We start from the raw sequence: 18,535 nt of genomic DNA on the forward strand, positions 1-18,535 counted from the left end.
TGGAGCACAGGCTCCGGATGTGCAGGCTCAGCGGCCATGGCTCACGGGCCTAGCCGCTCCGCGGCATGTGGGATATTCCCGGACTGGGACACAAACCCGTGTCCCCTGTATCGGCAGGTGGACTCTCAACCACTGGGCCACCAGGGAAGCCCTCTCCAGCTATTTAATAAGATCCACGGGACTTCTCTGGTGGCGCAGTGGTTAGGACTCTGAGCTCCCAATGCGGGGGGCCCAGGTTAGATCTCTGGTCAGGGAACTAGATCCCACATGCATGCCTCAAATAAGAGTTCACATGCTTCAACCAAGGAGCTGGCGAGCCGCAACTAAGGAGCCCTCAAGCTGCAACTAAGGAGCACACCTGCTGCAACTAAGGAGCATGCCTGCCGCAACCAAGACCCGGCACAACCAAATAAATAAAATAAATAGGGTTTCCCTGGTGGCGCAGTGGTTGAGAGTCCACCTGCCAATGCAGGGGACACGGGTTCGTGCCCCGGTCTGGGAAGATCCCACATGCCGCGGAGCGGCTGGGTCTGTGAGCCATGGCCGCTGAGCCTGTGCGTCCGGAGCCTGTGCTCCGCAACGGGAGAGGCCACAACAGTGAGAGGCCCGCGTACCGCAAAATAAATAAATAAACAAACAAATAAATATAAATAAAATAAATATAAATAAGATCCTACTAAGTGCAGGGAGTGTAGAGACAGTAGTGAATCCAAATCACATAGTCCCTGGCCTTCCAACCCATCACCCAGAAGGAGGATAATTCTTTTTTTTGTTTTGTTTTCTGTGGCACGCGGGGCTCCCACTGCCATGGCCTCTCCTGTTGCGTAGCACAGGCTCCGGATGCACAGGCTCAGCGGCCACGGCTCACGGGCCCAGCCGCTCCGCGGCACGTGGGATCCTCCCGGACCGGGGCACGAACCCATGCCCCCTGCATCAGCAGGCGGACTCTCAACCACTGCGCCACCAGGGAAGCCCGAGGATAATTCTTAAAGTGCACCTTTTGTGTACCCAGCACTAAGAGCTTTACGTATGTTGGAAATTCCCTGGCGGTCCAGTGGTTAAGACTCTGTACTTCCACTGCAGGGGGCACGGGTTTGATTCCTGGTTGGGGAACTAAGATCCCGCATGCCGCATGATGTGGCCAAAAAAAAAAAAAAAAAAAAAGAGCTTTACATATGTTAACTCACTTAATCCTCACAACAGCGCTGTAAGGGAATCCTGTTATTACCTCCATTTTACAGAAGGGGGAAGTAGGAACAGAGAGGTTAAGTCACTTGTCCAGTGTCACACAGCTGGTGAATGGCAGAGCTGGCTCCGACGTCTGTGCTCTTAACCGATGTGCCCAACTGCCCCTTTATGGCACCACCTGAGAATCCCTGAAATTTACCGATGGGAGTTCTTCTTCTGGAAGATTGTATCTGTGAAAAGTTCTAAAGATAAAAGCTTTGCAGGAAACTCAAGTGTAAAAAGAAACACAGCAGAATGGCTTGTGAGATGGGAGCAGAAGATGGAACGGGTGTTGCTGCAGAATATCTGAGCACAGAGACCTGGCTGGGGGTGGAGAGTGGGAGGAAGCACAGAAAACCAGAGGCTGTGGGAATTTTTATCATTGTTGAATGATTCACGTAAATACGTGTCTCAGAAACAGGGACTTATAGGGCTGATTTCTCACAGTACTGATAAAACTTCACATCTAAGCTATTTTTTGTCAATTCCTAAGCTACACAGAATGCTCTCCTGGCTTCTACTTACATAATTCCCTTTTCTGGAATAGTTAATAGCATTTTACTTTGCATTATTATTTCATGAGAATTTTTTCCATGAGATATATATCCTTTATTTTGCCTGAAAATATCTTTACCCTCACTTTTTAAAAAATTGTGGTAAACTACACATAACATAGTATTTACGATTTTAAGTGTATAACAATTCAGTGGCATTAAGTATGTTCACAATGTTGTGCATCCATCACCATTATCTAGTTCCAGAACCTTTTTTATCACCCCAAAAGGAAACTGTGGCCCCATTAAATCATCATTCCCCATTCGCTGTCTTCCCCTCGCTCCTGGCCACCACGCGTCCACTTTCTGTCTCTGTGGATTTGCCTATGCTGGGTGTTTCATGTAAATGGAATCATACAGTATGTGGCCTTTTGTGTCTGGCGTCTTTCACTTTGCATAATGTTTTCAAGGTTGTTGCATGCTGTAGCATGTATCAGTACTTTATTCTTTTTTTGTGGTTGAATAATATTCCATTTTATGCATATATCACATTTTGTTTATCCATTTTCATTCATCCTTTGATGAAATTTTATACCTTTTCAATATGGTTACTAGAGGATCGGCTAGGGAACTACAAATATAATAATTTCATGGGTTTAAAAAAATCACTTCAATCTCTCTTTTTAGTTAATTTTGGAATTAGTTTGGTTAGAGCAGTTCTCCATTATTTAGCAACAGATCATAGACATTTGTTTGGGATATGCTCCATTTGGGGAAGAATTTCATTTGTTGCTCCATTCAAGTAGCAATGTGACCTGAAGATCATCTCCACTGGTTTTTCTAGAGACTACATCTCTAAAGCCTTTGTGAAATATTTTGCTCTTTTGAATGTTTTTGAATTCAGATGGGTACAAAAATCTTTTTGGAGAATGTCTCACTTTTCCTGTGGGTCTCAACTTACACATTTTGGTCACTAACTGCTGAGAGAGAGTGGTGGATTTTCAAAGTCTGAGGCTCTTTGAAACTGCATGCTCTGTTTTTCTGTAACTGTGCTGTCCAATACGGTAGACACATGCCACCTGTCACTGCTGAGAACTTGAAACACTGCTAGTGCCAATTAAGATGTGCTGCAAGGGTGAAATAGTGGATTTTGAAGACTTAGTACAAAAAATGTAAAATATCTCTAATTCTTTTTTCTGTTGATTACATGTTGAACTGATAATATCTGGATATATTGGGTGAAGTAAACTATATTATTAAAATTAAATGGGACTTCCCTCGTGGTGCAGCGGTTAAGAATCCACCTGCCAATGCAGGGGATGTGGGTTCGAGCCCTGGTCCGGGAAGATCCCACATGCTGTGGAGCAACTAAGCCCATGCGCCACAACTACTGGGCCTGCGCTCTAGAGCTTCTGAGCCACAACTGCTGAGCCCACGTGCCACAACTACTGAATCCCATGCACCCTAGAGCCCGTGCGCCACAACTACTGAGCCCACACACTGCAACTACTGAGGCCCGCACGCTCTAGGGCTTGCGTGCCGCAACTACTGAGCCTGCGTGCCGCAACTACTGAGCCTGCATGCCACAACTTCTAAAGCCTGTGTGCCTAGAGCCTGTGCTCCGCAACAAGAGAAGCCACCACAATGAGAAGCCCGTGCACCACAACGAAGAGTAGTCCCTGCTTGCCGCAACTAGAGAAAGCCCGCGTGCAGCAATGAGGACCCAATGCAGCCAAAAAATAAAAATAAAAAATAAATTAAAAAAAAATTTAAAAAAAGAAACAAAAAAATAAAGTTAAACTTACCTGCCTTTTTTCTTACCATTTTAATGTGACTCATAGAAATTTTAAATTACATACGTTGCTCATGTGCTATTTCTATTGAACAGTGAACACTGTTCTAAAAATAACTGGCAGATGGGTGGAAAATGGAAGAGAAATCTGAACAGACTTGACCTCTGTGCCTTAAGCATCTTGAAAGTGCCCCATGAGAGAAGCTGCAGTGGATCTGGATGGCTCCAGGAGCCGCCCGGGTCTCTGCCTTCACTCTGGACCCCCTCGGCTGTCTTCTCTTTTCTCTAGCCAGACAGATCTTTCTAAAGGCAAATCTCATCATGTCACTCCCCACTTTATAACTTCAGTGGCGCCCCATTACCCCCAACCCCAGCCTTTAAGCCTCTGCCCTGGCCACCTGTTCAGCCTCATCTCATGCCTCTTTACCTCCTTCCCTGCCTGTCAAGGCCTTTTTATAAACATTATTATAATTTCCATTTTATGCACAATATGTTTCCATAGTAATGATTTAAAAATACATAATGTAAAAGATAATGTCCACATTTATGCTCCCTACCCCCAACCCCAGCTACATAATCAGTCACTGTCAACAGTTGGGCGTGTGCTCTTCCAGGGACCTCACCCTGCGCACACGTAGCTGATTCTGTACGCGCATGTGCGCGTGCGTTTGTGTGTGTGTGTGTGTGTGTGTGTGTGTGTGTGTGTGTATGTGTACCTAAATGAGTTTACATGTTGTGTCTAATTTCACATAATGAATTTTAAGGTCTCTGCTGGTGAGGATGTTAGTATACCTCATTATTTTTTAATGGATGCCTGGTATTTTATTGTATAGCTTTGCTATGATTTATTCCTGTTTATTACTGTTTTTAGTTATAAAATATTTCACCCATATAGCAAAATATCAACTATTATAATATTCACCTCTGTACCCCCCATATAGATTTAATAAACAGTAACATTGTGCCCTATTGGCTTCAGAATTTTTATGTGAATAAATGAAACGTTCCAGGCAGAGATTCTCTCCCCTCTCCGTCCCCTGAGAGAAGCTCTCTTCTGCAGTTGATACAGCCTCTTTATCTTACATTTTTACTACATGTGGCTATAAGCAGAGTGTTATTTTGTGCATTCCTATATAGTATCATATCATATGCATATCTCCTCCAACTTGGATTTTCATTCTTTTTTCTTCCTTTTTTTTGAAGATTTTTCATTGATATATAGTTCTATATGGTCTTCCATTATTAAGAATGAATATAGCTTCATTTAATCCATTTCCTTATTTACAGACATTTCAATTGTCATACTTTAATTCCAATTGTTCAAATGTGTCGTCTCTACTTCTTAACTCTGGACTCTTTTTATCTTCTGTGGAACAGTCTGTATAAGATTGGAATGATCTGTTGTTTTGAAGGTTTTGTAGAATTCATTAGCAAAACTGTCCGGCCTGGTGCTTGCTTTTTTTTTTTTTTTATTTAGTTATTGAGCTTTTTAGGTTTTCTATTTCTCCTTGAGATATTTTTGATAAGCTATATATTTTGAAGGAATATATGCAGTTTGTTTAAGTTTTCAAATGTAATGGCATCAAGTCATTGATAGCATTCTTTTGTCATTTACTTGATGTTGTGTCTGTAGTTCTGTGCCTCCATCTGTAATAGTATTTATCAGTGTTCTCCCCACCCCCTTTTAACTTGATCAGCTTTACCAGTTTTGTCTATTTGGTTAATCTTTTCAAAGATCCGTTTTTTTACCTCCTGCACTTTGAGCATGCTTTTCCTGTGGCCTGGCCTACAGTTCCTTTTTCTCATCGCCTGGCTGAGTCTTTCTTCTGGCTCCTCAATCCTTGATTGAGCCACTTTGGCACTCCCCATGACCACTCTTTTTTTAAAAAAACACTTACCATGTTGTAATCTCTCTCTGTCTCTCTCAATTTTTGGTCTGGCTGCTCTTCTGCAAGCTCCACGAAAGCAGGAACTGGATCTGTTTTGTTCACCACTGTCTCTGTAACGTGTGGCAGTGTGCCTGGTGTACAGTAGGTGCTCAGTAAATATTGGTGGAGAAATTAATGTGTGAGCCCATTATACATAAAGAGGTACAGACCCGTTCTCCAAGGGATGAGAGCTCTCTTTCCAGGTGCGTTCTCAACGGGACTGTTGCAGAGAGGATGCAACTACTGCCAGCTGAGCATTCTGAGGTTCTGTGATTCTTTTTTCCCAATATTTATCAGGAAGTAAAGAGCTGGACTTGCAGTCATGGCATGAGTAGCATGAAGCTGACATGACTCATTGAACCACAGAAACATGGTACCGAGTGGTGCCTTTGTACTTTCATTTAAGAGAGAGACAAGCCAAAGTGATGAGACTTCCATTCTGCAAACTGTCTCTTTCCAGTGAACTTCTCCAGGAAGAATTGGGTCTTTACCTGGCTAAACACCTGCCAGTTGATGCTTGATTATGTACCAAAAACAGAAACTAAAACGGCATTTAAGCAAAAGAAACCACCATATCTTTTTTTTTAACATCTTTATTGGAGTATAATTGCTTTACAATGGTGTGCTAGTTTCTGCTTTATCAAAAAGTGAATCAGTTATACATATACATATGTTCCCATATCTCTTCCCTCTTGCGTCTCCCTCCCTCCCACCCTCCCTATCCCACCCCTCCAGGCGGTCACAAAGCACCGAGCTGATCTCCCTGTGCTATGTGGCTGCTTCCCACTAGCTATCTACCTTACGTTTGGTAGTGTATATATGTCCATGCCTCTCTCTCGCTCTGTCACACCTTACCCTTCCCCCTCCCCATATTCTGAAGTCCATTCTCTAGTAGGTCTAGTAGGACACAGTCTTTATTCCTGTCTTACCCCTAGGTTCTTCATGACACTTTTTTTTTTCTTAAATTCCATATATATGTGTTAGCATATGGTATTTGTCTCTCTCTTTCTGACTTACTTCACTCTGTATGACAGACTCTAGGTCTATCCACCTCATTACAAATAGCTCAATTTCGTTTCTTTTTATGGCTGAGTAATATTCCATTGTATATATGTGCCACATCTTCTTTACCCATTCATCCGATGATGGACACTTAGGTTGTTTCCAGCTCTGGGCTATTGTAAACAGAGCTGCAATGAACATTTTGGTACATGACTCTTTTTGAATTATGGTTTTCTCAGGGTATATGCCCAGTAGTGGGATTGCTGGGTCATATGGTAGTTCTATTTGTAGTTTTTTAAGGAACCTCCATACTGTTCTCCACAGTGGCTGTATCAATTTACATTCCCACCAACAGTGCAAGAGGGTTCCCTTTTCTCCACACCCTCCCCAGCATTTATTGTTACTGGATTTTTTGATGATGGCCATTCTGACTGGTGTGAGATGATATCTCATTGTAGTTTTGATTTGCATTTCTCTAATGATTAGTGATGTTGGGCATTCTTTCATGTGAAACCACCATATCTTAAGTGGTCCAACGAGAATAAAAGTAACTGGCATTAATTTCTCCTATAAAGTGTAGCTGTTTGGTTTTCCTAGTAATGCTACAGTTGTCTTCATGGAGAAAGAGGGAGAGGTAAAACAAAAGAAAAGAAATCCAAGGAAAGTTTTTTAGCAATATGCTCTGGGTTGACAGTTAAGGTATTAAAATATTTACAACATATAATACATGCTGGCAAAGGTAGTAATCTTTGAAAAGGAAAAGGGGGGCAGGAAATTAGAATGTGAAGGCGGGGCTCTTTTCAGAGTTACATCATGTTCATATTTAGGGCTATGTTGTTGTCACCTAACAAAATATTCATAACACCTTAAAGCCTTTGTTTTATTTTACTTATATGTTACCCAATCTGTAAGAATTAGATGTATATTTCATTGTCTCTCCAGCATGAGCCTTGCCAATGATAATTATAAGTAATATCCCCTTTACTGGTTTAAAGAAGGCATTTTCTCAATAATAATGACAGCTAATTTGAGCAGCTATTAAGGGCCAGACTCTCTGCCAAACGTTTGTATAGTACGTTATTATTATTATTATTATTTTGCTGCGCGCAGGCCTCTCACAGTTGTGGCCTCTCCCGTTGCGGAGCACAGGCTACGGACACGCAGGCTCAGCGGCCATGGCTCATGGGCCCCGCTGCTCTGTGGCATGTGGGATCTTCCCGGACTGGGGCACGAACCCATGTCCCCTGCATCGGCAGGTGGACTCTGAACCACTGCGCCACCAGGGAAGCCCCGTTATTATTTTTTTAATCAACCATCTTTTATTCCTTTTTACTTCTTTTATGGTACATTAATGTTTCAATTTTGTAAAAAGGGATTATTCTCCCCACTTTCCAGACGAGAAAATGGAGGCTCAAGGGGAGTAAAAAGTAAGCAGCCTAGTTGAAGTCCTCTAGCAAGAAAGGGAGGGAGGCACTCTGGGTGCCCCAAGTCAGTTCCACCCCGAACACCAGACTCTTAGCCCCCACGGTGCAGGCAGCAGACGCAACCTGAAACCCACACTCCTGGGAGATGCTGTGGAAATGGTCATCAACCCTCTTCTCAAGGCGCTGGGAAAGAGTCACACTTGTTTTCATGTGATGGGAAAATACATCCTGTTAATCCGCTGAGCTTATTCTCTCTGATTCCAGTCACACACACACCTGAATCGGAGATCATTCCCTAAACGCACCTTGAATCCTGACTTTTCACTCTTACTGTGGGCATTTCTCCATTTCTACTATGAGCTCTCCCGAGGGTGGAGAGTATATAACTTTTCTTTCCAACCTTTCCTAAGATTGTAACCTCCTTCCAGTCAAGAATCTGTGCCTCCTGTCTTGGCACTTTCTCTCCTGCTGCTTGCCCAGCCCTGGCTCCCATCAGCTCCGCCATGGAGGTGGAGGTGGAGGTGGAGGTGGATGATGACTGGTCAGCGTTGCCCTTCTGACATCTGTGGATGGGCTGTGCTTCCTAACCACGTGTGTACACACCGTGCACAGATCTGGTTCACTTAGGGGCCTGAGGACTGGACACAGTATAGGTAACTCCTCCCAGCCCTGTCAGGAAGTCCAACTGCATATCTTTGTGTCTGAGAAACCTGTAGAACCAAGTGCCATTTTCTCCCTTGGACTTTTGCTGACAGTGCAAAGAAGTTGCTTCTAAAACAGAAGAAATATACCCAGGACTGATTGCCCTTCCTGTGATGAGGACCTGGCCTTCACAGGCTTCTGAGCTGCTGTCCTTTATGCTGCCAGTTCCCTCACAGTCTTCTCAGGAGGGTGCCTTGTACTCCCCGAAGCTGTCCTTCAAAACCACGTGGGTGGTAGTGTTTGGCTGGGGACGACTTATGATGCCAGATTAGATAGTTAAAGGGAACTCCAGCCAATGTGAATGATCTGGAAGCCTGGCAGGTGGTGGAACGCAGGGGTGGGGGAAGCACCAGTTAGAGACAGCCGTCTTCTAGGTAGGTTTCCTGGCAGTTTCCCCAGCCAAGGGGGGTGCGACCGAGTTGCCCAAGAGTGCCCTGGATTGACAGACTTGCTCTGATGCTTTTTCTTTGCCTATGAGGCCTCTTAGTGTGAGGCCCTGCTAAACTGGTGCCCTCCCACAGGGAACCCCCAGGCTGCATTCTTCCAAATGCATGGAAGCCCTGTTTGGTGGGGCTTCTCTCTGTTTGAGAGGGGCTACATCCCCTGAATCTGGAGTCAGACATATCTGGGTATGAATCCCACCTTAGCCACCTACCAGCTGTGTGACTTCTGGCATCTGGTTTAACCTCTCTGAGCCTCGGTTTAGCCCATCTGTAAAATAGGGTAATGATAATATCCCCATTATACCATAATATTACATGAAAACATATTATGATACAACGTTATTTATTTAAATATATGTAACGCCATACATATAAATATATAAAATATGATAATGTATAACACCATTATAATGCTACCTATATATCATGTATTAACGTTAGAGTATAGCCTAACATAATAACCCATCTAATTGTTATTCTCAGACTTAGATTATGTAGGCAGAGTACTTAGAACAGTCCCTCCTGGCACATCATGTAACTCAGTCACTGTTAATTATTGTGATTTTCATTTTCTGTGGACTGCAACATACAAAACAGGGGCACATTGACTAGGAATGTTCTAGTATATGTTGTTGCTTCGGAAGCAATGAAGCTCATCAAATAATTAGGAGAGCAAAGCCCAATTATAACCTGGGAGGAGAGGGAGCGGTATCCAGGGAGAAGTATTGTTGAATTCTAAGTTTTGTGTTTTTTTTTTTTAAGGGAGAAATGTCTTTTCAGAAGAGCTTAGACCAACATGTTACTTAATAAGAGTATTAAATCTAAATAACCACCCACGTTTTCTCTGTTTGTCTTGAGAAGTTATTAGCCTGGGTTTTTATTGTACATGTGGGGGAGGAGGAGGAGGATGCAGAAGAATGGGGTTGGATATAAAGACACATCAGCAGGAGGGAGTTCCCCTCTGTTTTGGTGAGTTGTCCCAGCTCTGCTGTGTCAATCCTCTGTCCCTGATTGAAGGCTGTCCTTGGAGCCAGGATTTGGAGGGGTGGGGGAGGGAAGGTTGGGGGTGGGGTGGGCACCGTGCTGACATCCGTTGAGAACTTCGCAGTGACAGCACTGGAGTTAGAACCCACATCTCATCTTGACTCTGTGTACAGGGTATTATTTCTCATTCTGCACATAGGAATATGAAAGCTCCAGAGCTTAAGCCCCGGGCTCAGGGTCACACAGCTCATAAAACACCATGGGGTGTGAGATCAGACACCTGAGAACAGAATCCTGATCTCACTTGTATGGTGATAGTTGAGTCACTTAATATCCTTAGGTGTCTGTTTTCTTATCTGTTAAATGGGTACAACAGTGAACCTCAGCTCCCAGTGGAGAGTCAGTGAGATTAACTACATAAAGTATTAGCATTTGCTGTTTTAAATACCCAGTACCTGTCAGCTGCTGCTATTATGCTAATTATGTTGTATTTTGTTTATTTATCTCTTATGCCTGGTAGAGTCAGTCCAGATTTTTATCAGGCCTGACATACTGCAGAGCCTGTGCAGTGGTCATTACAAGCATCCTGCCTTGCATTCCTGCTGATTGTGGCAGGGAGGTCAAAGAAAAGGTGTGAGTATCATGTTAAAAAACCAGCACCACCACCCTTTGGCACATCAGTGACTAAAACCTCAGGGCAAGTGCAAAGTGGACCTTTTTCAGGGATGTTTTTCAGTGAAGTGGTACTTCAAGCAAACATGACATTTGAATGTCCATATTGACAGACGTAGCATTTTGGGGAGGAGTAATTTACCACTCCATAAAAACATTGTAAGAGGTATCCTTGTGGGTATGTTGGCAGCTACAAAATTGGATTCACTTTACAAGACAGAAGTAAGGTGTTCCTGGTGTGTCTGGAGCCGCCCAGCCCCCTTGCTGCATCTTTCCTTTTCTGTACCGGTTACCTGCCGCTTGTGCAGATGCGACTTGAAGCTGCCTCCATCACATCTAAGGCGGTTGATTCGTGGGGAGAGATTAATAGGCGAGAAAGCCAGTTCTAACTCGTTAGGCAGCGGCTGCATGTCCTGTCAGTCGTCCCTGTAAGAGTTTAGAGCTCCAGTGTGGCCTGAGTGGAGGTGCAGGAACTCCCCAGCAAGTGAGCAACAAGGGAGGGTTCCAGGCTCCGCCGAAGCTGCAGACATCATCTGATGACATCCCTTTGGGAACTGCTTGTGTGTGAGAAATAAAGATCAAGATTGGAGTTTGGTCTGGCTTTTTGATCTCATACAGGTTGAATTTTAGATTTTCTTTTCTTTTTTTCTTTTATCTTTTAATTTTTGACTTTTTTAAGGGACTCTGGAGCTTTCCTCCTGGGGGCCTGGGAAGGAGTTTGCAGTGAGTTTGGCTGCTAAAGATGGCAGAGCTGTAGAAAACAATAGCTGCCTCACCTGCCTGGACCATTTCTCCAAGCATCTCTCTTTTTGACAAAGCTACATCTGAAATTGGTGATTTCCTCTGAAGAGCTAACCAATGAATAATGAATGCATCGTCTTTTTTTTTTTCTTTTTCTTTTTTTTGTCCTCTTCCAGGCCTAAACGGCAGCGGCAAAACAACTTTCCCACGTTTCCGTCTCCTAAAGCCTGGAATTTCAGAGGGGTAAGTGTTTTTTCCCTGGACAGTCCCAGACGTTATATGTCCTGTTCCGGATGCTCCAGAGAGGACACTGCCGAGGTTGGCTTTACTAATCAAAGTCTCCACCAAGCTTCTGTGCTTTACCACTCAGGGAAGTCATGTTTGCATCACCACTTGTGGTTTAATTTAAAAAATCTAAGTGGCTCGCTAAGCACCCGTTGATGTTGCTTGCCCTGTAGGTCTTGGGTTACTGGAAGCATCTGGTAAAGAAGCCAAGAGATGTCAAGGTTGATGAAGTGGGCATTGTGGCTGTTTTGGGGGAACAAAAAGGGAACCGGTGCACAGTGAAGGAAAAAGAAATCAGAAATGTACAGTCTATTCATATGTAGATTTATGACTTTGCAGGAACTTTACAAGAGGAGAGGTCTATAAGCTTTAAACAGACTCTAAAGGGAATCATAGAATTCTCCCGATCACAAAGCTGTAGACCCTTGAGGTGTAGGAAGGGTCAGATTTAACCTCCCCTTGATGCAGAGTTCTCTTCCTTTATGTGATTATGATAATAATAATAGTCAAGGTGTATGGAGGCCCTTCTGTGTGTTAAAATGAATTCTACCTCTGACTTCAGGAACAAGACCCTTGCCTGTGTAGAGAATGCTCTGAGCTCTGTTTCACAGGCCTTTGCATGTGTTATTCCTTCTGCCCAGAACACTGTCCCCTGCTGCCCAGCACTACACTCCTACACACACTGCATTGGCCCACCCACTTTATCCATTGGGTCTAAGCCTTGACATCACCTCCTGTGGGAATGCATCATGTCTGCCTCCTGAATCTGACCTAGAGACACCTCCTATGGACCCCTGTACTTTTTTCTCATTGTTAAGATTGTTACTTAATACTTAGTGAAATTTAAGATTGGAAGCCCCAAGCATCAGAGACCTTATCACTCTCTCTTGTTCACTGCAATATCCCTGGGCCTAGCACAGTGCCTGGCACATACATGGTTAATTAATTTGAATGAATAAATGGAATGAATGAATGAATAAAAAATTTCTTAGGGGCTTCCCTGGTGGTACAGTGGTTAAGAATCTGCCTGCCAATGCAGGGGACACGGGTTCGAGCCCTGGTCTGGGAAGATCCCACATGCCACAGAGCAACTAAACCTGTGCACCACAACTACTGAGCCTGCGCTCTAGAGCCCGCAAGCCACAACTACTGAGCCTGTGTGCCACAACTACTGAAGCTTGCGTGCCTAGATCCCGTGCTCTGCAACAAGAGAAGCCACCGCAATGACAAGCCTGCTCGCCGCAACCAGAAAAGGCCCGCACACAGCAACGAAGACCCAACGCAGCCAAAAATTAAAAAAAAAAAAAAAAAGAAAGAAAAAAAAAAATCTCTTACATCTATCAGACACAAAATTCAATTCAGATTATGTTTCAAGTTCAGGTCTTTAGTCTTTTCAGCACAGTTTTTACTGGTTTGATTCATCTTTAATATCCTACATACATCTCAGTCATTTTCCTCAGATGTCTTTTTAAAAATATAGATCCTGGCTCTCTTTTAGCTAAGTTTCAGCATGCTTTTCACTGAGTACGAAGAGAAATTTGCTGACACATATCCATAAATGGAGAAGATCCCCATTTCTCAAAGTATGTTCAGTTGCATGATCATAACCATTAAGTGAAAAAATCTTGTGGTCAAATAAACTTGGGACACCCTGAGAGCACCAAATTAAATATGTTCACCACTCCAGGACTTCTCAGACCCTTTGATGGGTTGATGTGCATAGAGACTACGTGAAGGAGACCTGATGGGATTTTGTTTGGAGCATTTCCCAAAGTCATTGGCCATAAATCCTTTGTTGACAAAACAGTTTATACACACTTTGGAACAGTTGATATTTGTAGTTGATTTTGAACTACAGAGAAATTGAACCTTCTGTGAGCACTTGGCTGTTCTGAAGGTGTTCATTTTCTCTCCCTCTCTACCCTCCTTTCAATGTTCCCCACCCTTCCTTCTGATTCAACAGTAGTCACTAGCCTAGGGTTGGGGTACATGTAGAGATTGCCCTGAGTTTGCCTGGGACTGTCCTGGTTTTAGCACTGAAAGTCCCATGTCTTGGGAAACTTCAGTCCTGGGCAAGCTGGGACAATTGATTACCCTCCCTATGGCTGTGAGACCTCTTAAACTGTTTGTCCTTGAAAAATATTTTATGAACTTTTAAGCACAAGTCTGGTTTATAGAACTTGCTGCTGAAAAGGAACCTGTTAGATGCACACTTGGTTTAAGGGACCCTCTGTCAGTTGTAGCCTTGCAGGGGTAACATTTAACATTAGTAATTGCTGCAGGCGAGCAAACAAACAAAGTGCCCCTGGCTAATTGCAACCAAATAGATGACAGAATCTAATGCTTTGTTGACTTCAGTTTCCTTTCAGCCCTCAAATTCTTAGCCAGCTCATAAGATTTTCCCAAATGGTTAAAAGTGTCAAAGTGACTAGAGTCTGTTTAGGCAGTTAGGTCAATTGTTGTGTTGATCTTGGTCTCTTGTCTTTGCTTTGATTTTTCCGGGCCCTGTAGCTTCTTGGTAAAGTTAGACAAACTGACCTCAAGATACACCAGAGGGAGATGGTTCAGGGCCTGGTCAATTGCCAGATTCCTCTGTGGCCAAATCATCTCTGTGTCACTTGGAGCATAATCCTCCGTGACATGGTGGGGGAGGAAGGAAACCCAACTAAGTGGAAACACCCTCACTCCCAGCCAGGACACACTCTGTAACCATCATTATGGTAATTGGAACTGAAGACAAGAAGCACCCAGAGTGCCGGGAGGAGGACGTTGGAGGTATTCTCTAGCTGATACATTTTCTATAATGAAATGTGACTCTCGGGCCTGCTAGAATGAACTGTGCAGGCTGTGCTAGGGCAAGGCACGCATTCTGTGAACTCTTCCTTTTCTTCTTTATTTGGAAAGGAAGGTTTTAGAATCTCTGTGCTCGCAAATTTCCCATGTTTATATACATGGCAGAGGAAACCATTAGAAGCATTTGCAATTCCATTCCTCTTTAGCTTGTAAAGAAGAAGCATCCTGTGTTAGCTCACCCAGGTCCTGGACATTTGTGGGGTTTGGGGGTGGGAGTGGGGAGAAGAGGTGATAAGAAATGGGTTGGAAAAGGCAAGAGGAGAAGGAACCACATGGCTCTAGATGAGAAGTGAAGAGGGAGACACATGAGGGCCAAGGAGGGAGCCGGGGACAGGGCACGAGGGAGCGAAGGGAGTGGTCAGTGTCTTAAGGAATAGGCATTCTGGGAAAAGAAAGATGTTTCCAAAAAATTTTAAGGAAAGTCTTGCTGAATGAATGTATTGTAACCCCCTCCTCATCCTCCCTGGAAACATTCACTGCAGATCTGCATGACTTCTCAAGGTATTAGGAGTTGCATTTGTGGTTTTCCTTTTTTTTGGCTGGAGTTTTTGTCCGCAGAGAGCCTCGGGAAGGGCTGGTGACACTTGGATGACACATCCTTTCTACCTACCAAGCGGTTCAGTCCTCTCATGAGTTGACGTTGTTAATTGTAGGTTGTGTCCTTTGGTTCTCATGCTCGTCTAAGGAGACAGAGGCCCTGGGTGTTACCAACCCTATGGGATTTCCCCACCCTCCTGGGCAAGGGGTGGTGCTGTGCCATCTCTCACCAGACCATGGGTGCTACAGAGATGTTCATGGAGAGAAGCCAAGAGGATGGTTTTGGTTGGGAGAGTTTTGGTGGGAACATCATGAGTGAAACCAGAACAGAATGGGGAGAATAAGAAAGCAGGACCCTCAGAGAGGTGGGACCCTGGGAGGTGTCTTGCTCTGAGACATCTCTTCTGGATCTGGTTGGGGCAGTGCTCAGCTCAGAATTTCCACCATTCCTTGTGAAAATATTTGCTACAGCTCCTCCAGTAAGCTGAGAAAGAGGGTCACAGAGACAGACTCAGGGAGGAAATTCATCCTAGAAATGTGAAAATCTCTGGACCACAACACCTGCCATTGCCTGTAGTTAACTTAAGAATGCTTAACAAGACCTACCATGTGTGAGGCATTGTTTTAGGTGCCAGATCTGAGATTTGAATTTTAAATATCAACCAAATTTCAGGGCCATGCTGGTCTTGTCTCTTTCTCCAGTGCCTGGTCTTTACCCTTGCCTAAGCCATTTGGTAAGAAATTTCTAAACTCTAGGGCTTTGGAAGGGACTTTGAACATTGTAGCCCTAACTAACTATTTAATTTTCAGATGAGAAAAATAAGGTTTAGTGTATTAGTCAGGACTCTTCTGGCTACAAGTGATAGAAACTCAACCAAAACAAGCTCAAGGAGAAAGGGGAATTGATTGGTTCATTTGACTGAGAGAAACTGATGGGTAGGCTTCAGATACCACTGTATCCAGGTATGCTCTCTCAGCTTTGTCACTCTTGGGGTTTTGGTCTTCTCCTACTGCACATGGACTTTTTTGGAGGGAGGGGATAACCACAAACAGCCATACTTTTCCAGAGGAAAGAGAGAAGTTTATGCTTCCAGAATCCAGATGTGGAATCCCAGCATAGGACTCTTATTGACCTGGTTCCAGTCACATAGCTATACCTTGGCCAGTCACATAGCTATACCTTGGCCAATCACATAGCTATACCTTGGCCAATCACTGTGGTCAAGAGTATTGGACAGGCCTTGTTTACGTGCTCCCCTAAGGGAGCTGGGTGGACAGTGTTTCGTGATTGGCAGTTCCACTAGAGCCACTGGAAGTGGGGAAGGGACATTTGCTCCAAGGAACAGTTTCTTGTTGTTTTTCTTTCTTTCTTTCTTTCTTTTTTTAAAATAAAATGTCAATAAGCATTTATTCAATCATAAAGACACAAAATTGAATAAGACACAGTCTTGATCTTGTGAACCTTAACATCTAGTAGATGTATATGTAAACAAATTATTTTGTCATTGCAAAATGTCAGAGTAGGAGGCATATGACAGAGCTGCTTAACAGAGGTTAACAACAAAAGGTCCCTAAACATGATAGTAGACACCTGTGTTTTCAAATGACCCCCGCCTGGTTATATGGCGTGGGTAACACAAGTGCCATCCATGCCTGCAGCCTCTTGCACCCTTGTCAGGTGAGTAAGGAATCCCTCTTAGTGGGGTGTCCAGATATTTGGGGGGTCAGTGGGTGCTTGAAATTTAGTGCAGGGTGTGGGAAGCACATCACATTTTTTAGGGCAAAGGTCCTCATTTTTTAGCCACTTTCAGAGTTCTATTATCCATGTACATATGGATACAGTTCTGATGGTAGAAAGTAGTTACGTATATGAGAATCTGTAAAAAGATTGATTTGAAAGCTTTTCAAAGCCTGTTGAGGCTTATTCATCCTGCTGGGGCCGAAAATGGCCCTTATTGGCCTTTGAAAGGGACACTTCTCATATAGGCTGGCCCGCTATCAGCACACCACATCCAGCCTGCCCCAGCTCCTTCCTGCATGGACATTTGGCCTTCTCTCCCACACCCCAAGCATCTATAGTTCCCTGCCCAGCCTTCTCTCTATGCACTTTTTTGGTACATATTCCTATCATTCCTGGCACAGTTAATGCTATTTTAAATACTAACCTCCTGTTCCAAGGAAGAGTTTGGTACTGTCACCAAAGGAAGTCCAGTTCCTAGACAGACAGGAAATATTGCTGACCACTGTGAGGGTCAAGCCAAGAGATCAGGAGCAGATCCACGTCTTCAGACAATAGGTCCTGTGCCTGCTGCAGGCTGTCCAACGCATCCCAGGCCCCGTGTTTGGAAGGAAGTTGCATTCAGAAGTGCAGCCGAATGTTTCTTGATGATCAGGCTGAAATGCTTTGAAATTCACAACTCATTAGAGTGACAGTGTCTCTAATACTCAGCACACACCTGGCCTGGTCATTGTTTACTGTGGCTCACCTCTCTTTTGCAAAAGAAGGTGGCATGGCTTTCTCTTCTCTCACAGCCTCTGTTTGTACATTTACCTACATTATTTAACATCAGCTCCAAGCAAGGCTGTGGCAGTCCTGCGTGGTAGATAGTATCTGTTCCATTTCGAAGATGAGGAAACTGAGCCCACATCTGCTCACTTGCCTAAAATCACAGCCATAGTAAGTGGCAGAGCCAGCATTTGAACTTGGGACAGTCTGTCCCCAGGCCGTTGAAGCCTGCTGCCTCTTTAAAACAAGGCTGATGACACATACTTTGTCTTCAAAGGAGGTAAGACATGACCAACTTTTTAAAAGTGCTAAAAACAAGGGACAATTCTATGGTAAACTTTTCATCACCCAAATCCCTTTTAATTCCCTTATACTTCCTTGGATTGTATTTTTTATTTTCATTTTTTATTGAAGTATAGTTGATTTACAATACTGTGTTAGTTTCAGGTATACAGCAAAATGATTCAGTTATATATATATATACTTTTCAGATTATTTTCCGTTATAGGTTATTACAAGGTACTGAATATAATTCCCTGTGCTATACATTAAATTCTTGTTGCTTTTATATATATATATATATATATATATATATTTTTTTTTTTTTTTTGCGGTACGTGGGTCTCTCACTGTCGTGGCCTCTCCCGTTGCGGAGCACAGGCTCCGGACGCACAGGCTCCGGACGCACAGGCTCAGCGGCCATGGCTCACGGGCCCAGCCGCTGCGCGGCACGTAGGATCTTCCCGGACCGGGGCACGAACCCGTGTCCCCTGCATCGGCAGGCGGACTCTCAACCACTGCAGCACCAGGGAAGCCCGCTTATCTATTTTAGTATAGTAGTGAGTATCTGTTAATCCCATATTCCTAATTTATCCCTCCCCACCTCTTTCCCCTTTTGTACCCATATTTTGTTTTCTATGTCTAAGTCTATTTCTGTTTTGAATA

General features: G+C 43.8%; 1 protein-coding gene across 1 annotated transcript in view; it reads left to right on the top strand.

Moving 5' to 3' along the window:
- ARHGEF3 (Rho guanine nucleotide exchange factor 3) overlaps positions 1-18,535 on the top strand; it is a 311,012-nt gene that overhangs the window by 93,187 nt on the left and 199,290 nt on the right. The window contains exon 3 of the mRNA XM_012532393.3: positions 11,586-11,652. Coding sequence (XP_012387847.2) covers positions 11,586-11,652 — 67 coding nt within the window. The remainder of the gene's footprint in view (positions 1-11,585; positions 11,653-18,535) is intronic.

Source organism: Orcinus orca, chromosome 10 (genome assembly GCF_937001465.1).
Source record: "Orcinus orca chromosome 10, mOrcOrc1.1, whole genome shotgun sequence".
Taxonomy (NCBI): Eukaryota; Metazoa; Chordata; class Mammalia; order Artiodactyla; family Delphinidae; genus Orcinus; species Orcinus orca.